This window comes from Pleurodeles waltl, chromosome 7 (assembly GCF_031143425.1).
Source record: "Pleurodeles waltl isolate 20211129_DDA chromosome 7, aPleWal1.hap1.20221129, whole genome shotgun sequence".
NCBI lineage: Eukaryota > Metazoa > Chordata > Amphibia > Caudata > Salamandridae > Pleurodeles > Pleurodeles waltl.
Genome location: NC_090446.1, coordinates 758,219,967 through 758,243,783, shown reverse-complemented (window position 1 = coordinate 758,243,783; position 23,817 = coordinate 758,219,967). Strand labels below are relative to the sequence as shown.

General features: G+C 44.3%; 1 protein-coding gene across 7 annotated transcripts in view; it reads right to left on the bottom strand.

Moving 5' to 3' along the window:
• MACROH2A1 (macroH2A.1 histone) overlaps positions 1-23,817 on the bottom strand; it is a 254,157-nt gene that overhangs the window by 48,407 nt on the left and 181,933 nt on the right. For all 7 annotated transcript variants that reach the window (XM_069199232.1, XM_069199237.1, XM_069199236.1 and 4 more), the window contains one exon: positions 18,763-18,852. In XM_069199232.1, coding sequence (XP_069055333.1) covers positions 18,763-18,852 — 90 coding nt within the window. The remainder of the gene's footprint in view (positions 1-18,762; positions 18,853-23,817) is intronic.

Genomic DNA, 23,817 nt, shown 5'->3' with positions numbered 1-23,817 from the left:
GTGAATGGCTCATCAGACTATGGAATGTGGCTGTGGAGTTAGTAGGAGTCAAAGGCTACAGACACAAAGGTATGGAGAATGGTCTTCTCTTTGGCTCCTGGGGACAAAATAATGTGCTAGTAAACTGGGGTAGTGATAAGTACTTGGTTACGTTTCAGCTCCCTACGCACCCATGTGCTCCTTGACTCAAGGAAGGGAATGGGCATCACTCTTAGTGACAGTCCTGAGGCTTCACTAGTCTATGAAAAAGCATAGGTGAGTCAGCCACAGCTTTCACACCTGCACCACTTTGTGGCCATATGAATGAGAGAGCACTCAATGACACCGAAACCCAGCATCTTGCATAATTCATCCTTGGTACATTCTTTGAGTAGGTCTGACCTCATTTATGTCTTGCCTTTTAAATGCAGATTGTGTGGACTTTGTGAATCTACGCTGTTGAAGGTTTGAATTGCTTAGGGGTGAGAGGAGGTTGGCAAAGAGGCCCAGTACTCCTACGCTTTGCAGCTGAGAGGTGTCAGATCAGAGAATGGGGTAATACCCTCTACGAGCTGTCGTTCTCAACAATTTAAGTAGTGACTGCAAGTAAAGCTCCCTTCTACACCCTTAAGAGGTAGAGCTTCAGATGACACTGTAAATAATGTGGGGTTCCCTGGTGACAAGTACTCTTTCTTGTGACAAATATGCTTTCTTTAGACAACCAAGAGGCCATACCACTGACACACCCTACCTCAAGTGCAAATCAGCTTCGGCAGATTAACCTCTTGACTCTACTGTCAACAACTTAGGGTGGTCTTCCATCAGGTCCTGACCACATAAAGGCTGTTTTTTGCCTTTGCACTAATTACTCATTTTATACGGACGTCAAGCACATAGTGCACCACATCATGGTGGAGACTGACAGGTGTCCCTCTCAGTCTTCATTTATCAGAGTGTCAGAGCCACAAATTTGGTGTTCATAAAGGTTCTGAAAAAGGACTGAACCCTACTCCCTTCCAGGCAACCACTCATTATGGGCTCTTCCAAAGCAATCAATCAGTTACTGGTAGAGCGTGGCACTGTCACCCCTGGGAGTATCTGGGGAATAGGATGCTGTCATTGTCGAAGAGTCAGGTCTTGAGTCTCTTCCTGAAGTCTGCAAGCGAGGGTGCAGTTCAGAGGTGGGGGGAGCAGGTTGTTCCAGGTTTTGGTGGCAATGTAGGAGAAGGAGCGGCTGCCACTGCAGCTGCAATTGATTCTGGAATAGTGTGTGAGGACCAGTGAGGAGGAGCGCTGCGTCTGGAGGGTTGGTGGAGGCTTAGTCGGTGGTTGATGTAGGCTGGTCCTTAGTGGTGTAAGGCTTTGTAGGTGTGTGGGGAGTTTGAAGTGGCATCCTTTCTGGACACGAAGCTAGTGGAGGTCTCTGAGCTGGGGGAGATGCTTTGGGGAGATCCAGAATGAGTTGGCTGCTGTGTTTTTTATAGTCTGCAGTCTTTTAAAGAGATGGGTGGAAATGCCAGCAAAGAGTGCACTACCGTAGTCGAGGCGGCTGGTGATGAGGGCCTGGGTGATGGTTTTCCTGGTGTTGAGAGTGACCCACTTGAAGATTCTACATAGCATGCAGAGGGTGTGGAAGCAGGAGGAAGTGGCTGTGTTGATTTGCAGCTTCATGGTCGATTCACTGTTGAGGATGATGCTGAGGTTGCATATGTGGTTCGTGGGTGTGGAAGTGGTTCGAGTTCGGCTGGCCACCAGCTGTGGTCCTAGATGGATGATTTTTCCAGACAATCAGAACTTGCATTTTTGAGCTTCAGGCAGTTTGTTTTCATTCAGTCAGCTACACTGGTCATGGGGTTGTGGAAGTTTGTTCTGGTGGTGGAGGGGTCATCAGTGAGTGAGTGGTTGTGTTGAGTGTAATCAGTGTAGGATATGATGTTGAGACACATGGGATCTGACAATGTCAGTCAGGAGGGTCATGTAGAAATTGAACAATGTTGGCCTGAGGGATGATCCCTGGGGTACTCTGCATATGATGTTTTTGGGTGCGGAGGTGAAGGGGGGCAACTGGATGTTCTGAGGGGCGTCCTGTCAGGAAGGAAGGAAGCAATACATTTGAAGGCGTCCCACTATATGCCGATGCTGTAGAGTCTGTTGAAGAGGGTGTGGTGGAAGCCGCTGTTGAATGCTGCAGATAGGTTGTGGAGGATCAGGGCAGTGGTCTCCCCACGATTAAGGAGTGCTCTGATGTCGTCCATAGCAGCGATGAGTATGGTCTCAGTGCTGTGGTTACAAAATTTGCATATTGAGGTCTTGTTGATCCTGTGCACTGATCCATTGGTATGAGGATTATTGCATCTAAAGAAGTGGTCGTTTGCACAATATTCATGTCACATGCCATCTATGTATGTGGATGTGAAGCTTTCTTTGGTCATAGACCACTGTCCAACAAAAACAATTGATTCTCTATACAGGGAGTGCAGAATTATTAGGCAAGTTGTATTTTTGAAGATTAATTTTATTATTGAACAACAACCATGTTCTCAATGAACCCAAAAAACTCATTAATATCAAAGCTGAATATTTTTGGAAGTAGTTTTTAGTTTGTTTTTAGTTTTAGCTATGTTAGGGGGATATCTGTGTGTGCAGGTGACTATTACTGTGCATAATTATTAGGCAACTTAACAAAAAAAAAATATATACCCATTTCAATTATTTATTATTACCAGTGAAACCAATATAACATCTCAACATTCACAAATATACATTTCTGACATTCAAAAACAAAACAAAAACAAATCAGTGACCAATATAGCCACCTTTCTTTGCAAGGACACTCAAAAGCCTGCCATCCATGGATTCTGTCAGTGTTTTGATCTGTTCACCATCAACATTGCGTGCATCAGCAACCACAGCCTCCCAGACACTGTTCAGAGAGGTGTACTGTTTTCCCTCCTTGTAAATCTCACATTTGATGATGGACCACAGGTTCTCAATGGGTTCAGATCAGGTGAACAAGGAGGCCATGTCATTAGATTTCCTTCTTTTATACCCTTTCTTGCCAGCCACGCTGTGGAGTACTTGGACGCGTGTGATGGAGCATTGTCCTGCATGAAAATCATGTTTTTCTTGAAGGATGCAGACTTCTTCCTGTACCACTGCTTGAAGAAGGTGTCTTCCAGGAACTGGCAGTAGGACTGGGAGTTGAGCTTGACTCCATCCTCAACCCGAAAAGGCCCCACAAGCTCATCTTTGATGATACCAGCCCAAACCAGTACTCCACCTCCACCTTGCTGGCGTCTGAGTCGGACTGGAGCTCTCTGCCCTTTACCAATCCAGCCACGGGCCCATCCATCTGGCCCATCAAAACTCACTCTCATTTCATCAGTCCATAAAACCTTAGAAAAATCAGTCTTGAGATATTTATTGGCCCAGTCTTGACGTTTCAGCTTGTGTGTCTTGTTCAGTGGTGGTCGTCTTTCAGCCTTTCTTACCTTGGCCATGTCTCTGAGTATTGCACACCTTGTGCTTTTGGGCACTCCAGTGATGTTGCAGCTCTGAAATATGGCCAAACTGGTGGCAAGTGGCATCGTGGCAGCTGCACGCTTGACTTTTCTCAGTTCATGGGCAGTTATTTTGCGCCTTGGTTTTTCCACACGCTTCTTGCGACCCTGTTGACTATTTTGAATGAAACGCTTGATTGTTCGATGATCACGCTTCAGAAGCTTTGCAATTTTAAGAGTGATGCATCCCTCTGCAAGATATCTCACTATTTTTGACTTTTCAGAGCCTGTCAAGTTCTTCTTTTGACCCATTTTGCCAAAGGAAAGGAAGTTGCCTAATAATTATGCACACCTGATATAGGGTGTTGATGTCATTAGACCACACCCCTTCTCATTACAGAGATGCACATCACCTAATATGCTTAATTGGTAGTAGGCTTTCCAGCCTATACAGCTTGGAGTAAGACAACATGCATAAAGAGGATGATGTGGTCAAAATACTCATTTGCCTAATAATTCTGCACTCCCTGTACATGTGTGGATGGACAAGCATAGTCGTGTTATGGCAATGACTGCCTCCTGCTAAATATTTACATTACATGCTCAAGTTGTTCCACTAGGAGTACTTTACCTATGACAACAATACCTAGTGTGTGTGTGTTGTGGCAATGTGAGCAGATCTACGTCAAATGTAGAAGGGTACTGCAAAGCGGAAACTGTTGTGGAAGTTTTCTGGAGGCAATGTGAGGCAAGTATGATGATAAAGAACTTGGATTATGGACAAAGTGTGGTACCTACTTAAGGCCAATGTGAAACTGGCATAAATAGAAAGAGAGAAAAATGGCGTGACTGTGGGAATTCTGGCAAGATATAGCTCAATTTCAGTTCAAAACATTGAAATGGGCATGACAATGTGTGCTTAAGCTAACCAACATGTGCATGTAACAGCTATGTGATAAGTGGCATGGAAATGTTCTGAGTAGAATGAAACGGACACTGCTTTTCAGAAACTAAAATGGCATTTTTATGAAGGCAATGCTAATAGGTATGATAATATGTGAAGTGGCATGTCAACTTTGTGAAGGCAAAGTAGAACTGGCAAAAGAATGCAGTAACGGAGAATGTGGCAAAGTAGAATGATAAAATGCGTTTTTATTAGCAGATTTCTAGGTGTGATAGATTACTTAGGTACTGATTCTTGTCCTATTTACCCTTTAGAACTGCCTGAAATATCTATGGCGCGGCAGTTAAGTTTCAAAAACTATGCCACAAAATTCAACCCTCGATCACATTTAAAAAAAAAAAACTCTAGAGGGTAAACCACCCAAACAACTGTAGTGTGAAAAGAAAGTGTCAAGCTCACTCATACCACTCGTTATTTTAGTGTATTTCGGCACAGAAACCTGTGTTCCACATCTTTCAAAGACCAATATCTGCACTGTCCATGAGAATATAAAATAAGTCTTTTGAAATTAAGGCAAGATGCATGATATTCATGGCGCTAGGGTTTATGGACGTCATTTAGGGGTCACCAGGGGTTGCAGGGGCGAGCACTGGCATGCCCCTTGGGACACCTGGAACTGACTTAGCGATCCCTAGCCTCAGAGCTGGCAAACTTAGTGGCAAGAATACAGGAGTACCTCGCATTACCGGTGTCTGGCTCCAACCTCCCTTTCTGCTAAGTATTAATTGCACTAATAGTGAATAATAAGCTATTATTCACTATTAATGAATTAAAAGGTGGAGCAGTAGGGTCTGGAAAGGGACCTTCATTTGCATCTTAAATAAAATACTTTTCAATTAATGTTATGTGTGTGCAGTTGGGTTAGAGTTTGGGTGACAGCGTGTGTATGTGTAAGCACGTACGTTTGTATACGGATTAGTATGTTTATGTGAAAGTGAGTGAGAAAGTATAGGTGAGTAAGATTGAGCAAGAAAGTGCTAATGAGCAAGTCAGGGTAATAGTGAGTGCATCTATTGTGGTGTCATGAGGATTAAGGTAATGTGACATCACTTCCTGTGGTATCATTAAGGGCAAAGGATGTAGGATGTCACTTCCGCTACCCCTTGCATATTGGTGAATTGACGCCTATGCTGAGGTTGTCTAGCACATGTAAAACTCGAATCTGCATTGACTGCTCTCCAGTACTTTATTCTGGCTGTACAGATTAAAAGTAAGAATACGGATAAAGTCATAGTCTCAGAAGGGCTGACAACCACACAAATGGAGTAAGCACAAAAAGACCTAACAGGAAAGACTGAGGAGCAGAGGTAAAAATAACTAAATAGGACCTGGGAGTAGAGGACATGAGCTAGGCGAGAAACTGCCTAAAATAAAGGTGAACAGAATGAAGTTAAAAAAAACACGAAGGACACTGCAGAACGAGACACCACGATCTTTAGTAAGTGCCACAAAGGAATCTAATGCTGTACGGGTAAATTGCTTGTAAAAAGAAACAAATACATTCTAAATGACTGTGAACTAGATGTATTGAATACTTTCTTTGTCGGAGGTAGAGTACATTTTGACATATTTGCTTTAGGTCCATGAGGTTGTGCCACGGCAAATGGAGTGCAATCCCACGAGGCGGTCGGCAGTTGAGTTTCGTCCTCCCCTAACTGGAATTGCAACATCGCAGGTACTTGCTTGTCATATCATGCTAGCATAATTCGTTTCTCTGTTCTCTGCTGCATTACATTCTATTAAGATACTATATGACAACACCAGGATTTTCAGGGTTAGTGATACACAAAGATTTGGCGAGTGATTAAAAAGACAGCCGAATGGAAGACACAATTCCTTCACTTAAAAACGGATATAATTACATGTTTGGAGAATGAAGGAACAAAGAAGGTCATTTTCTGGAGCTCTCATCCGTGACCCAAGAGATTTGAGAGTAGCAGTATGAGATTTTTAAGAATATACAACTCAGGAAAACTACCAGAGGTGGAGTGGACAAAACAATTTCTGTGGAAAAGTCTGCAGCAGTCCCTTGTCATCAGGCAACTACTCCATGTGTGCAGGTGATAATAGGGGGTTGGCAGATGCACTAATTTCTGGGGACTGGGACTTATTTTTCATCATTATACTTTGATCCAGAGCAAACGATAGCAAAAGCACAAAGGGGTGAAAGAAGGAGGAAGTGAAAGATAGGAAAACAGTGACCAATGGAGAAACAGTGATGAAAAAACCCGCCAGCATGGAGACGACAAGAAAGTGTAGGGTGGTGGAACAAAGATTTGACATGAGCAAGATTTACAAACTGCGGCAAATGGCCATAGGCAACAAGGTGCTAAACTCTCAGTGGTCCGATTCAGCCACAGCATATTAGCAAAATTGCAAAACCGCGTAGGGGATTTCCCTATTGCATGAAAAGCCAGGTTTAAGGCCTCACTGAAAGGAGAGTGTAATTTAATACCAGTCAGATGATTTGGCAGCGAGTTCCACAGCCTTGCTGCCGTGACTGAGAACACTCTGCCTTCTTCTTCTGAACTCTGGGCACTGTCACCAACTGAAGGTGAGCTGGGCAAAGATTTCTCCCAGGGGTATACCAGTGAAACACTGTCTTGATTCCTGCTTGGCTGCCCTGATAAAAGGCCTCATGCACTATGCAGATGGCCTTACACATAGTGCACTTTTTTATTGGGAGCCAGTGCAAATCAAGTAGTCTCTTAGCAACCGAATGTAGTTTTGGAATGCCCTGGGTAAGCCTGGCCCACACATTCTTCACTACCTGCAGTTTGGCTTGGGTGCTGTAGTTGGTATCTAAGTAAAGGGCATTATAACAGTCATATTTTGACATGACTAACGCTAGGGCCACTTGTTTCCATGCCCTAATGGGGATGAAAGGAAAGATTTTCCTCAACATTCTAATAAGCCAGAAACAGGTTGACGCAATGAGGCTGGCCTGCCAATCTAAAGAGAGGTTGCCGTCCAAAATCACCCCTAAATTCTAAGCCTTCTCTGTAGGCCTAGGTAAGGTCCAGAGACATTAGGTACCTAATGTCTCCGGACACCAGGTATTGTTCCACACAGAGATTTGTGTTCTGCACCTCAGTCTTTTTCACATTGAGCTTCAGGAAGTGTTTTCTCATCCACCCTGCTACTGCTGTCATACAATGGTTGAAGTTAGCTATAGTAGCTTCTGTATCTTTTGTAATCGACATGATGATCTGGGTGTTGTTGGCATAAGAGACTGCTTGTAGCCCAAAGGAGCATATGATTCTGTCAAAAAGGGAGACGTCAAGGTTAAAAAAAAGTAGAGCCCCGGGGCATCCCACATGGCAGGGAAAACAGGTAAGATACAAATTAGTTTACCGTCACCCTTTGGGATCTGCCCTTAAGGTAGAAATGGAGACAGCAGTTTCAAAGCCCTGCCTCTAACACCCAATTACTGTAGGTGTTCAACCAACAGGAATGGAGAGATGATGTCAAAGGCCGCAGACGGATCCAACAGGATCAGCACCGCACCCTACATCTATTACCTGCCTGATACGGTCCGTAGCCGATACCAATGCTGTTTTGGTTCTGTAATGTTTCCAGAACTCAAACTGAGACAAGTCCAACCAGCTCTGCTCTTCCGCATATGCCATCAAGTAGCAACTGAGATACTTTTTCAAGATCTTGGCTGGAACTATAGAGATAGGTCGGAAGTTTGTAAGATCTTTGGGGTCCAGGTTGGGCTTCTTAAGAAGAGGCTTTACTATTGCCTCCTTTCACAACCAAGGGTAGCTCCCAGAAGAGATAGCTTGGTTCTTCATGGATGAGAGGGGATGTGCTACCACGCAGGCCACTATGTGCAAGATTTTTGGACCACATGGTTCCAGGGTAGAGCCCAACCTAGTGCTAAGAAGGGCTAATTGCACAAGTTCTGGTGTAAGGAAACTCTGTAAGCCTATTTATGGTTTCTTACATGAATTCCAAGGAAGTAAGAGACTCTGACCCCACCTCTCTGCTTAAGGGCAACAACCTTTCAGCTACTGGTATAGATGCTTCATGCTCTTTGTAAATAGTAGCAATTTTTGAATGAAAGAACTCAGCTAGCTGATTACAGAGCTCTTGTGAGCCTACGGTTTCAGGGGAGGCCAGGGGTGTGGATAGCTGCACAACAAATTTAATAAGTACTTTAGAGGAATTTGTTGCCTTAATTTTGTCGGTGAAGTATTTAGTTTTTTCTTCTTTAGGAGCTACCTTATATTCTCTAATCATTGTCTTGTAGGCAGACCATTACTGCACATCATATTTTTTTCTCCAGGCAAGTTAGTGGCGGAGGCAGCCCTGCCTGAGTAACCTCAGTCTGTCTGTGAACCAGGGGGCCAAGGGCACTTTTCTCCTCAGCTTGACTTCACGTATGGGAATGAAAATGTCACTTACCCAGTGTACATCTGTTCGTGGCATCAGTCGCTGTAGATTCGCATGTTTTGCATAGCTCGCCATCTGGTGTTGGGCCGGAGTGTTACAAGTTGTTTTTCTTCGAAGAAGTCTTTCGAGTCACGGGACCGAGTGACTCCTCCTTTTGTCTCCATTGCGCATGGGCGTCGACTCCATCTTCGATTGTTTTTCCCCCGCAGAGGGTGAGGTAGGAGTTGAATTGTAGTAATAGTGCCCATGCAATGGAGTGACTAAGTATGTACTTATTTAAGGTTGAAATGATATATATACAAATAGTTGAAGGTAACTTCCGAACTGCTACAGGCTCCCGGGGAGGCGGGTGGGCACATGCAAATCTACAGCGACTGATGCCACGAACAGATGTACACTGGGTAAGTGACATTTTCAGTTCGATGGCATCTGTCGCTGTAGATACGCATGTTTTGCATAGACTAGTAAGCAGTTATCTCCCCAAAAGCGGTGGCTCAGCCTGTAGGAGTGGAAGTAGTCTGAAACAATGTTCTTAATACGGCTTGACCTACTGTGGCTTGTTGTGCGGATAACACGTCTACACAGTAGTGCTTGGTGAATGTGTGAGGCGTAGACCATGTGGCTGCCTTACATATTTCTTGCATTGGGATGTTTCGTAGAAAGGCCATGGTAGCACCTTTCTTTCTGGTTGAGTGTGCCCTTGGTGTAATGGGCAGCTGTCGTTTAGCTTTAAGGTAGCAGATTTGGATGCATTTAACTATCCATCTGGCTATACCTTGTTTTGATATTGGGTTTCCTGCATGAGGTTTTTGAAATGCAATAAATAGTTGTTTAGTCTTTCTGATGTTCTTTGTTCTGTCAATGTAATACATTAATGCTCTTTTGACATCTAATGTATGTAGTGCCCTCTCAGCTACGGTATCTGGCTGTGGAAAGAACACTGGAAGTTCCACTGTTTGATTTAGATGGAACGGTGAAATAACCTTTGGTAAAAATTTAGGATTAGTCCTTAGGACGACCTTATTCTTGTGTAGTTGTATAAAAGGTTCTTGTATTGTAAACGCCTGAATCTCGCTTACTCTTCTTAGGGAAGTAATGGCGATGAGAAATGCAACCTTCCAGGTTAGGAACTGTATTTCGCAGGAGTGCATGGGTTCAAAAGGTGGACCCATAAGTCCAGTTAGGACAACATTTAGGTTCCATGAAGGAACAGGTGGTGTTCTTGGTGGTATAATTCTCTTAAGGCCCTCCATGAATGCTTTAATGACTGGTATCCTATATAGGGAAGTTGAATAGGTAGTCTGCAGGTATGCAGATATTGCTGCAAGGTGTATTTTAATGGAAGAGAAAGCCAGGTTAGATTTTTGTAAGTGAAGCAAGTAACCCACTACATGTTTTGGAGTCGTGTGTAATGGTTGGATTTGATTAATATGGCAGTAGCAAACAAACCTCTTCCATTTACTTGCATAGCAGTGCCTGGTGGATGGCCTTCTGGCTTGCTTTATGACTTCCATACATTCTTGGGTAAGTTGTAAGTGCCCGAATTCTAGGATTTCAGGAGCCAAATTGCTAGATTCAGCGATGCTGGATCTGGGTGTCTGATCTTTTGGTTGTGTTGTGTCAATAGATCTGGCCTGTTGGGCAATTTGATGTGGGGTACTACTGATAGGTCTAGCAGCGTTGTGTACCAGGGTTGCCTTGCCCAAGTTGGTGCTATTAATATGAGTTTGAGTTTGTTTTGACTGAGTTTGTTTACCAGATAAGGAAGGAGAGGGAGAGGAGGAAAAGCGTAAGCAAATATCCCTGACCAGTTCATCCATAGGGCATTGCCTTGGGACTGCTTGTGTGGGTATCTGGATGCGAAGTTTTGGCATTTTGCGTTCTCCTTCGTCGCAAACAAGTCTATTTGAGGTGTTCCCCAGAGTTTGAAATAGGTGTTCAGAATTTGGGGGTGAATTTCACATTCGTGGACCTGTTGGTGATCTCGAGAGAGATTGTCTGCGAGTTGATTCTGAATCCCTGGTATAAATTGTGCTATTAGGCGAATTTGGTTGTGAATTGCCCAACGCCAAATTTTTTGTGCTAGCAGGCTTAACTGCGTGGAGTGTGTCCCCCCTTGTTTGTTTAGATAATACATTGTTGTCATGTTGTCTGTTTTGACGAGAATGTATTTGTGAACTATTATTGGTTGGAAAGCTTTTAGTGCTTGAAAAACTGCTAGCAGTTCTAGGTGATTTATATGCAGTTTTGTTTGATGTACGTTCCATTGTCCTTGTATGCTGTGTTGATCGAGGTGTGCTCCCCACCCTGTCATGGAAGCATCTGTTGTTATTACGTATTGTGGCACTGGGTCTTGGAAAGGCCGCCCTTTGTTTAAATTTATGTTGTTCCACCATAGAAGCAAGAGGTAAGTTTGGCGGTCTATTAACACCAGATCTAGAAGATGACCCTGTGCTTGTGACCACTGTGATGCTAGGCACTGTTGTAAGGGCCTCATGTGCAGTCTTGCGTTTGGGACAATGGCTATGCATGAAGACATCATGCCTAGGAGTTGTAATATCATCTTTGCTTGTATCTTTTGTGTTGGATACATGCGTTGTATGATGTTGTTGAAATTTTGAATTCTTTGGGGACTTGGAGTGGCTACTCCTTTTGTTGAGTCTATTATGGCTCCTAGGTATTGTTGTACCTTGCACGGCAGAATGTTGGATTTCGTGAAGTTGACGGTGAACCCTAGTTTGAAGAGGGTTTGTATGATCTGATTTGTGTGGTTTGAGCACTCTATTAACGAATGGGCCTTGATTAGCCAGTCGTCTAGATATGGGAACACATGTATTTGCTGCCTTCTGATGTGTGCAGCGACTACTGCTAGACATTTGGTAAAGACTCTTGGTGCGGTTGTTAATCCGAAAGGCAATACCTTGAATTGGTAATGTATTCCTTTGAATACAAACCTTAGGTATTTCCTGTGCGATGGGTGTATTGGTATATGGAAATACGCGTCTTTGAGGTCTAAAGTTGTCATGTAGTCGTGTAGTTTTAGCAATGGTAACACTTCTTGTAGTGTGACCATGTGAAAGTGGTCTGATTTGATGAATGTGTTTACTATTCTGAGGTCTAGGATTGGTCTCAGCGTTTTGTCCTTCTTTGGTATCAGAAAGTACAGTGAGGAAACTCCTGTGTTTATTTGTGTGTTTGGTACTAATTCCATTGCATTCTTCTGCAATAGTGCCTGCACTTCTATCTCCAGGAGATTGGAATGATGTTTTGTCAAATTTTGTGCTTTTGGTGGTATGTTTGGAGGGAATTGTAGAAATTCTATGCAATAACCATGTTGGATAATTGCTAGAACCCAAGTGTCTGTAGTGATTTCCTCCCATGCTTTGTAATAATGACCTATTCTTCCCCCCACTGGTGTTGTGTGGAGGGGGTGAGTGACATGTGAGTCACTGCTTAGTAGTAGGGGTTTTGGGGCTTTGAAATTTTCCCCTATTCCTAGGGAATTGCCCTCCTCTATATTGTCCCCGAAAACCTCCTCTGTACTGTCCCTGGTAACTGGACGGTGTTGCCTGTGAGGTGCTGGCTTGTGTGCCCTGACCCCGAAACCCCCCTCTAAAGGGTGTTCTACGGAATGTGCTGTAATTCCCTCTGCTCTGCGGGGAGTAGAGTGCGCCCATGGCTTTAGCAGTGTCCGTGTCCTTTTTGAGTTTCTCAATCGCTGTGTCCACTTCTGGACCGAACAGTTCTTTTTCGTTAAAAGGCATATTGAGAACTGCTTGCTGAATCTCTGGTTTAAATCCAGACGTTCGTAGCCATGCATGCCTTCTGATAGTTACAGATGTATTAATTGTCCGTGCAGCTGTATCTGCAGCGTCCATGGAGGAGCGTATTTGGTTGTTTGAAATGTTCTGTCCCTCCTCAACCACTTGTTTTGCCCTCTTTTGTAGGTCCTTGGGCAGATGTTCAATGAGATGTTGCATCTCATCCCAATGGGCTCTGTCATAGCGCGCAAGTAGTGCCTGAGAGTTAGCGATGCGCCACTGGTTTGCAGCTTGTGCTGCGACTCTCTTACCAGCTGCATCGAACTTGCGGCTTTCTTTATCTGGGGGTGGTGCATCTCCAGATGTGTGGGAGTTGGCCCTTTTCCTAGCTGCTCCTACAACGACAGAGTCTGGTGGCAGATGTGTAGTGATGAAAACCGGGTCTGTAGGAGGCGCCTTATACTTTTTTTCCACTCTTGGTGTGATTGCCCTACTTTTGACAGGCTCCTTAAAGATTTCTTTTGCGTGCCGGAGCATACCAGGGAGCATAGGCAGGCTTTGGTAGGAGGTGTGGGTGGAGGAGAGGGTGTTGAATAAAAAGTCATCCTCGACCTGTTCGGAGTGGAGGCTTACATTGTGAAATTGTGCTGCTCTAGCCACCACTTGAGAATACGCAGTGCTGTCCTCTGGTGGAGATGGCTTCGTAGGGTATGCCTCCGGGCTGTTATCTGACACTGGGGCGTCGTATAAGTCCCATGCGTCCTGATCTTGGTCACCCTGGCTCATGGTGGTGTGAGCTGGGGAATGTGATGGAGTTTGTGCTGGTGAGACGTTAATTACAGGTGGAGGAGAGGGTGGTGGAGTAACCTTTTTCACCACCTTTGTTTGTGGTGTTTGTTCAGTTTGGAACTCCAATCTTCTCTTTCTTCTAATAGGGGGAAGGGTGCTTATTTTTCCTGTCCCCTCCTGTATGAAAATACGCTTTTGCGTATGGTCTACATCAGTTGATTGTAGCTCTTCCTCAAACCTATGCTTTCGCATTTGGGAGGTTAGCGATTGCTCTTCTGTATAAGAGCCTGAAACTGGGTCGGTTGCAGTTTGTTTTGGCACCGAAACCCTGTCTGCATCTTTTTTCGGCTCCGAGGTGACTTTTTTCTTTTTCGGGGCCGAAACCTCTCGGCGTCGATCTTCGTCGGTGCCGCTGTCTCGGCGTCGAGCCGTGTCTACACCGGTATCTCGGTGTCAATGCTTGTCTCCAGCACTTTCTCGGTCCCGAGAAGGCTGCATGCCGGTGTCTCGACCGGAGTCGGACGATCTCGGCACTGTTTGGGCCTTTTTCGGTGCCGACGGTGGGTCACCGAATTTATGGGTCGAGCCATGGCCTGGTGGCAGTGGCGTCCCCTGGGCCTTGTAAATCTTCTTCTGAGCGGTTTTCGACGTCTTACTCACGGTTTGTGTATCGTCGAATCCTTCGGAGTCCGATTCGTGGATCGAAAAGGTTCCTTCCTCTTCTTGTTCCTCGAACTCTCGGTGGGCTGTCGGCGCGGACGCCATCTGAAGTCTTCTGGCTCGACGGTCTCGAAGTGTTTTTCGGGACCGGAACGCACGACAGGCCTCGCAGGTGTCTTCACTGTGCTCAGGTGACAGGCACAGGTTACAGACCAAGTGTTGGTCTGTATAGGGGTATTTATTGTGGCATTTAGGACAGAAGCGGAACGGGGTCCGTTCCATCGGCGTTCTTCTGCACGCGGTCGGGCCGACCAGGCCCCGACGGGGGATCGAAAAACTACCCCGAAGGGAACCGGAGCTCTTCGATCTTTCGACGCGGTGTTGAATCTAACTACGCCGATCCCGAACGCAACAATACCGACGAAAATCTTCCAAAATTAGCTATCTTTCCGTTCTGAAACTCGGAGCGACAGGAACACGTCCGAACCCGATGGCGGAAAAAAAACAATCGAAGATGGAGTCGACGCCCATGCGCAATGGAGACAAAAGGAGGAGTCACTCGGTCCCGTGACTCGAAAGACTTCTTCGAAGAAAAACAACTTGTAACACTCCGGCCCAACACCAGATGGCGAGCTATGCAAAACATGCGTATCTACAGCGACAGATGCCATCGAACGTACCTTATCTGTAGCTGCACATAACCAGGCTGAGCGATCCGCTGCCCCTTTGTCCAGGTCCTCCTGAGCAACAAAGGGCTTGCTACCTAATGCAATTGTGAAGGATTCTGCTAGATCCCCCTTCTAATCCCACCTGCAGGTCTTAAGACATGAGATGGAATCAAACCCAGCAGCCTTCGAAATAATCTGGGCCCCTGCACCTATTCATCTAATATCTTAATTACCCACTATCCAAGGCCTCAGGACCCAAATTGGGGCAAGTGAGGGAGTGTATGTATTAGGCCAGCTTGGACTGTATTGGGCTGCAGACTCGTGGCACAGAATTAAAAGTTCATGACGTCATTACAGAGACAAATTCAATCAAGAAATGTCATTTTTATCAACATGAATGGGTGACAAGGGAGCCAAGGACCAAAAATATTTAAGAGTACCTCAAAGCAGATGCCATACCATGGGGCACAATATTTACTGAATTCCCTATTACTAACTTCAAATAAATAAATAAATAAATAATTGTAGTTCCTTATTTAGACTGGAGGGTAGTCAATGCAGATCAAAGTTTTACATGTGCAAGACACCTCATTGATTTCTCAAAGCTATGTGATATCTATTATTGTAGGGGTAGGGCTGAAGGCAAACAACATACTGCAGTATAACCATCTGGAAATGTATATGTTTTATGGTGTTAACAAAGCCCTCAAATTAATGGAAGCCATTTCAGAACCCTGGAGGTGGAGGTGGGTGAAGTTAACCTTTCTTGATAGGTAATCGCATAGATAAGATCAGAATCGATAGGCAAAGTCTTTAAATGTCTCTAAATATGGAAAACCTTAATTGAGATAAACTTTGCAAATAATGTTCTAGTCTTGAGCTTTTGATTGGCAGGAAGGTGCAAAATCTACTTATAAGAAGATGGGGAAAAAGGAGCACCATCAAGCCTAGCTCGAACTTTATGAAGTATTTTTCCGTTGTCAATGACAAATGCAGGAACCTCCCACGTGGAGAGACTGGCCTCTTTTAAACTTAGGACTCGGAGTCAACAATACATTTTTTTTTAGGATGACCCCAGGCACCAGGATGCGTTGTAGGGTTGAAAGAGACTGAAAGACATCAAGGTGCATGGCCATGAACATACATGTGTATAAAGAGCTTAACATTTTGAAATGGGCTCTCACCAACATAGGTGTCTGTATGGGGTGATGTTTGCATCTTAGGATGCATATGGGCTTAGATGATTTTTTTTAACTCGTTGCAATGTCTTTAGTAGCTATGTAGGAAGGCATTTAAGACAATTACATTTAAGACTACTGCAAAAACCTAGGCACACCGGTAAACAGTTGCATAATCATTTGGGAGAATAGGAGGCAAGGCAGAATGCACAGATAGTAGAATGCACTGTTCAATAGTGAGTTCACATAATGAGTAAAGGTTGGATTACTTTTAAAGATAACCTGAAAACTGCAAACCTTCTAACCTGCAACCATGGGCGGACCCAAGCAGTCTGTCTAAGAAACAGGAAGGAGAGAATGGTCAACTGGGATCACTAGCAAGAAGCCTCACAAGGCTGAGCTCAGAATGTCTTGTCTTAATAACGCTGTCAATAAGAGAAACTATTAGCATTAAAAAACTAGAAAGCCAATGTTTTCATGTTGAGGGAATTGAATCAAATAGATGCACAATTTGTGAAATTCACCGCTCACTGCAGCCTTAAACAATTCTATGCCTCATACATTTCAGTGCCTAACAGGATGAAAACTTAGTGCACAAATTTCAAGTTGTGTTCCCAAACTGCAGATAACATTAATTGTACCGGGGTGAAGAGTTATCTGCAGGGATTGTGCTAGCTAATGTGTACAGCCCAACCTTGAAAAACCTGACATTTAAAAAGAAATTGTGTAACATAAGTCATGGTTATTTGAAGGCTACATGGACTGTCGAGGGAATATGAACACTATTCTAAGAGATATGGTATAGACTATTGTCAGGGCTACCATCTACACAAAATCATTATACAAAATCAAAAACTGTATGGTGGTTATGGAGGGCTATGACATTGTAACATATGGAGAAGATAATAATATCCACTGTACAACATTACTCCTACTGCTTAATGGTGTATGATGATTTGGGGAGAATGGACTCCTTCCTTACACAAATAGGAAGCTGGGAGGCAAACTAAGGTAGGCAGCATCTGCGCAGTGGTCGGAGGACACTATTGAGCCTATGTGCCAGTGCCACTGAAATGGCACTTGCCCAATACGGGGGCACAGAAACCATAGTGTAGGTTTAAGCTAGAGACGATCTAAAACAATTTAGCACTCCAATCACATTTAGTGGACTATACACACGTGTTTTGTTTGTAGGCAATTGATATACTGTGGTCATAGCTTCAAGAAATAGTACAGTACTTTACGTAGAACATCTCAAACATCTGGGGCTGCATTAGAGGTCAGATCTACTGCCCCCATCTATACAGTGGTGCACCCTCAACTGTGTGGCCCTTATGCAGTCTGGGACAGTGTGCAAAATTATGGGAAAAACGCCCCCTCCTCAGTGCATATTGTAAAGGGGTTGCACAAGCATTGGCAAATGCCTGTTGTTTTCCTAGGGTAGTATCTGTAACACAGTACCAGGTGTGTATTATCCAGCTGAGGCCATGTTACAAAAACAAAAGAGAAATATGGAGCGCAAGGGGGACAGTTGGAGACTGCATACTATACATCTGTTTTAATAAGATATTTACAGAGTAGCACATCAAAACAACGCTGTAAAATGTTTTAACAAAACACTTTACAATAGGAAGAAAAATAAGAATGTGAAAACAAAAACAACTGATATCATTAGTAATAAGTTATTTATAACATACAGAGATTATCAACTTTGCTCAAAGCCTCAAAGACGCTGGCAGGGTTCTGGCTTTACCAGTCAGGTTATCATGGTGTGCCCTGAAAAGCAACATGGAGGTAATGCTGGTGCCACAGCAATATACACAAAAGGTGTGGAGGAAATGAGATCACTCAACCACTTCGGTTGTGATCCTGTCAACGCTTAAAATCTCTTTTTGAGACCGTCAACTTATCTTTTTTAACCTTACCAATGGAGACCACTATTAAAGGTGTATCACACTGGTAGTACGCTAGGTAGTTTTAAATTTAAATGGATCCCATTATTATCCAGAAAACTTTATCTAAGAACTTCCCCTGGGTGTAGTTCACTGTGGGGTCGAGTCCATCCTGGTCGCACTGTCCTATCAGCGTGGGGATAGGTGGTCTATGATGAAGCATGACACTGTTAAGTGTGTGAGACCATCTAATCCAAAAGGAAGAATCTCCTGCATAAGTATCATTAAACAGTGATGTTGGGAGGACATGTGGGGTCTTCACCCCTCATCTCTCTCTTTGTGCAAGGTGGCCAGAGCAGATACGCCATGCTGCCGCCCCCTTGGAAAGACCTATCTCAGTTTCAGGATGGTCACACTACTATTGCCTCCTGCTCAAGGTCACTCAAGGAGGAAGTTGGAAGCAGAGTCATGTGTGACGTACCATGTCAGTCTAAATATGCTGCTTATAACAAGGGTAGACACAATGGAGACGTACGGGAAAATGGTGAGAAGGTATTGGGGGGGGGGGTGGCGAGGAAAGGTCTCCTCATATTAGTTCTCCCCATATCACCTGGTTCCCAATTTGTTACAAATATATTTTTGACAAGATTAGTTTACCATAAATCCCTTTTACACTGCATATGTTTTCAGTTTGAGGCACAGAAGGATAAAGTAGTTTTCTCAAAATAAGTTTCCAGATCTGCAGTATGTGTTGATTTAGCATTGCTGTGCTGCATAAACTAAATGTCTCCAATGCGTCTGAATCAAGGAAGATACTTGAGTTTTCCACATGACATGCATCAGGTGTTCTGCAGGACCTGGACCGATTTATGTAAAATACACAGAACGTTAGACATTCTTTGGTGCACTCTGCCTACACAGGCACTTCATGATCACAAACAATTAGAATACTGTCCAGGATTTAAATTCTCACCTCCAGCTATCTCGAGTGGCCCATTCTTTTTCCGAAGTTCTGTAACTGCATCTACAAATTCTTGGCCACCTTTCTTCACCAATGCATTGCCTGAACAGAGATAAGTTTGTATTAGATTTATTTGTATTGTAAAATCAACAATTAATTTGTTTTTTTTCAATTTTCTTGGATTCCTTCTGCCTTTCTGAGAACTACATAGTATGATCACAGCTGTATTAGACATAAAACAGGAACATATGTTGTAGGATAATGTTTTCCTGTACTGCATGATCCTTTGCTATAATAACTGAAATACAGTGGTTGGCGACCTTTAGAAGAAAAACTGACTGCTCAAGATACTATATTCTCCCAGATGTTATGAGACTGCAATATCTTATGTTGCAATCCTCAAGTGTTATATTACATAATGACTTAATTTTTTATTTAAATATCATTAATTAGTTATATTTTCGTTGGAATGATATTTTTGGAAAACGAATATAAGCATGCAAGCTTGGGATATACTTTAAAATGATCTACCTCACGAACTGGAAAAAAAGGACTAGCTTAGTGATACTACTGAAGTCTGCCATCGAAGTCCTTCACCACGGGGTGGAACAAGGTTGACTGTACTCCTGGTTTCTGTAATTTTTTCCCATCGCAACTCGAGACCATGGCCCACTTTGTCTTTTTCTGTCCAAGATACTCAATTCCCAGGAGAAAGTGGATTATTCCCTTATGTAGACTCCTTGGAATAAGGAACCATAAAGAATCTCTCCGTATACTGATAAGTGACACAAGTGATAAGGTAGTGTTTGTAGTAACAAGGTATCTTCAATGTGCTTGGGCAGTACGATCCAGAGAGAGTTTACATCTGACTGGTTTATAACTTTGCTAAGATGTCTGGTTAGACCATTGATTTATTAAGACAACAAAGACCGATAGGTTATCAACTGTGTGACATTATAGACTGATCTTAACTAGTTGAACGCTTTTAAGACTCACTGAATATATGTATTTATTGTCTTGTAAATGTTTTTAGGGTTTGGACAGCTTATCAACTGTGTGTCATTTAAACTAGTTTTATCCAAGTTTTAACTTCTTTAAATTAATGACTATTTACAATTTTTCTTTCAAATTGCTTTTATGGCTTTTAGCCGAAATAAAAATATTATTATTACTGAAGTAAATGAAACATATCATTGTCATGGGTCCACCAATAAATTATATTAAATTAACTTTCTGAAAATCCACTAATGTCAAGTCAATTTTATGTTAATGGATTATTGCAGAGGTTCTTAACCTGTGGTCTGAGGACACTCCAGGGTCTGCAACACTTGGTCAAGGGATCTGTAGACCAATAATAAGCTCTTCACATTTTTATCGCCCCCTAAGCTCAGGCACTCTGCTATGTGGGAAACATGCTTAGGAATAGGGGGTGTGGTGCTCTTTTTTCAAGGCATGCTATTTTGCGTGTCCCAGTCTGCGACGCCTGCACTGACTCTTAGAACTAGGGAAACAGTTCACCTGTCTTCAACAGAGGCCCGGGTTGATGTGCTCAGCCATTTGTGGTGCTACTCTCATGCTTTTGTAATAGAGCTCATGAAAGCAGCATTAGGATGGACTTAGATCTGGGCTCTGTAATGATGCTGCATAGTGCTTGGTGGCATGACGTGGTCAATTAGTTGTCCCAGATGTGCACTAACTAAATTCTCTGGCCATTTATTTATATAAATGGGAGACAGACCGCACATGGTTCTCCACCAGAGTACAGATCACAGTGTGTGTGTGTCGTTCTTATCATCATATTGTGCGGCCCTTTCTCTGGACCTTCCACCAAGGCCACTACATTGGCGAAGAGGGTCCCTGTCCCTTGCTCTCAGCCTGCCTGCCTCACAGTGAGCCGCTCGCACCGGCCCTAGCAGCAGCCTCGTGCCCCAGTATGTAGCCCCAGCAACATTTGTTCTTGCAACCCTCGCCTCAGGCGTGGGACATCAGCAGAGCCTACCTGCCTCTTGTGGACTGCACTAGATGTCCGTTTTCTCATACATGGCCAGCGCACTGCCCAAATAGCAGGTTCCTGCCGCTGCCTTCCCTGAGGCCTGATTCTGCCCGACAATGGAGCTGGTTTGGAAGCCCTGCCCACCAGGCCACCACGCAGCAACCACGAGCCCTGGAGAGGCTTGCATAGTTAATCCCATTCAGGGTGGTGCAGTGCTCTCTTTACCTGCAGATAATCAGTATCGTGTCTTTTGATGTTTGGCCTGCCAGTGATTTTGATTCCCTAAGTCTGTTGGGGAGAATCTGGCTGCCTTCAGAGGATTTCTCCAGATGTACAGTCCTCATTTTGTTCACAAACTACCCTAAGCCCCACTGAAGACTCCAGCCGACCTGTGTGATTGAAGTAGCGGGATCTCAGGTAAAAGCCCCCATAGAAGCTGGTGCATCAGTCAATGTAATAGGTGTACAACAATATCAGCGCCTTCAACCTCGTCCTGCACTGGTACCTTCTATTACAAAAATCTTCATATTTGGGAGCCTCACATCCCTGCCACTGAAAGGACTGATGCCAAAAGAAATCCACGCCATGTTTCACATTGACAAAGAAGCGGATACTCTTCTCTTCAGCCATTCATCAGAAGATATGGGACTAGTGTCTTTTGCCAAAAGTGGGAAAGCATTCCAACTAGAAGAGCTGTTTGGCCAATTCCTGGAACTGTTTCCTGGCCTGGGGTGTTTGAAGGCATCCCCCATTAAATTACACATTGACAAATCCGTAAAGCTCACCGTCCTGTGACACAGGCCTATCCCGTTCCACCTTTGCACATTGGTGGAGCAAGAACTGAAGAAGCTGGAGGACCAAGGGGTGTCAGGGCCAACCCTTGTGTATCTCCTATGGCCATTGCCGAGAAGCCAAAACAGCCAGGAAAAATACATTGACATGCGCCTCCCTAACCAAGCATTCAAAAGGGAGAGACACAATGTCTACCATAGATGACGTAATCGCTGACCTCAGTGGCTCCCAGTGGTTTTCCAAGTTAGACTTGAATGCAGGATATCATCAACTTTGTTTAGCAGAAGCAAGTAGGTACATAACAACCTACTCAACACACCTGGGATTAAACACCTACGTTTTGGCATTTCTTCTGCAGCTGAAGTATTCCAGGATGCCATCTGGGAGATCCTCTCAGGACAACAGGGTGTTATGAACATAAGCAATGGCATCCTCATTCTTTCCATCACCTCACAGGAGCATCACCAGCATCTGAGGGCCACTCTCAAGCGACTGGCATCACTCTTCATAAGGGAAAGTCTATTGAATTTTTCAGATATGTTTTCAGCCAAAAGGGGGTCCAAGTTGACCCACTGAAATCATATGTAATCAAGCAGACCCCAGCACGAAGAACTGTGACCAAAGTGTGGAGCTTTTTAGGGATGACCACCTACTGTGGACGGTTCATACCTAACCTAGCCACACTGTCTCAACCACTCCGAGCCCTCATCTAGACTGACGCTCCCTGGGTGTGGGGGCGCCAAGAAGAAGAGGCATTTCAAGCACTTAGAGAAGTGCTACTATGCAAGATTACAATGGTGTATTTTGCCCCAACAAAAAACACAGAGTTGGTGTGGATGCCAGTCCAGTAGGGCAGCGTGCTGTTTTTACTCAGGAAGTAGAGCCTGGCCAGTGGGCACCACTCGCTTATCCAAGCAAAGCATTCACACAAACTGAGCAGCTCTATGCTCAGATTGAGAGAGAAGCCCTTGTTGTAAAATGGGCTTGTGGACATTTTCACTTATATTTCTGTGTAAGGCCGTTGAGAGTGGTCACTGAACATGAACCACTAGTGCCGTTGTTCAATGGTACTGCACCGCATCTTCACCAACGTACAGAACGCTGGGCTATCCAGCTCCAACATTTATGCATGGAGATAGCATGCAGGCCTGGTATGGGGAATCCCGCGGATTTCCTATCCAGATTCCCGTTGAAACCGTCTGAAGAAAACATGACTGATGATGAAGCAGTCGAGGAACATGTGCGAGCACTAGCTCACAGCAGCTGAAGCCCTAGATCTGAAGGAGATCTCCGGCACAACAGCTTATGAAGCTGTTTGGATGAAAGTGAGGCATACCTTAGATGGTCGCTCCTGGCAAGACTTTCTCAGAAATGCCAATGACTGTACGAGCATGGACAAGGACAGGCTGACGAAGTTCTGGAGAATTCGTAACAAACTCAATGCGACCCCTAGATGGTCTCATACTGCGGGGACACTGGTTGGTGACTCTCCTCAGCCTCCAGCGACGAGTGACCATGCTAGCACAAGAAGGACATCAAGGCACAGGGAAGATGAAGGCACATGTGCAGATAAAGGTGAGATTTCCCGGTCTTGAAACCAAAGTAGATGAATTTGTGAGGCAAGGCCCGTTCTGTCAATTGACGAGATCCCCAGATGTGCCGTGCAAGTTATGATGTAGGACCAATGCACTAATCCGTGGTCAAGGTTAGCCTTGATTTTGGGAGATTTTTCCCGATGGAAGGATCACGTTGGTTCTCATAGATGGGTACTCGAAGAATCCAGAAGTAGAAGTCATTGACTCCACCGCATTCAGCAATGTCGGGCCTGTCCTTAAGAAAATACTTGCAATGTTTTGACTCCTGGAAGAGGTTAATACATAAAATGGGCCCCCTTTTTAAGGAGCCAAATTCTAAGGTTTAATGAGCAGTTTAAGCATCACCCCACAGTGGCCACAGAACAATGGTGAGGTTAAACTCTTCATGCGAACACTCAACAAAGCCCTACAGATTGCCACAGTGGAAGCTGATGACATGCAGCTCAGCCTTCAACATTTTATAAGGGAGCACAGAGCAACACCTCACTGGACCACACGACAAGCCATGTGGTCGCTGATGTTAAATAGGGAAAGACAAGATACCATAAACCCTTCCGTGGTGGAAGCCACCTCCCTGCTGTCCAGAAGAGACACTAGAAAGATGTCCAGAAAAATTATTAGCAGATGTTTGAGAACGCAGCATCTACATCTCGGTGACCAAGTGATCATCAAAGACCGAAGGCCAGG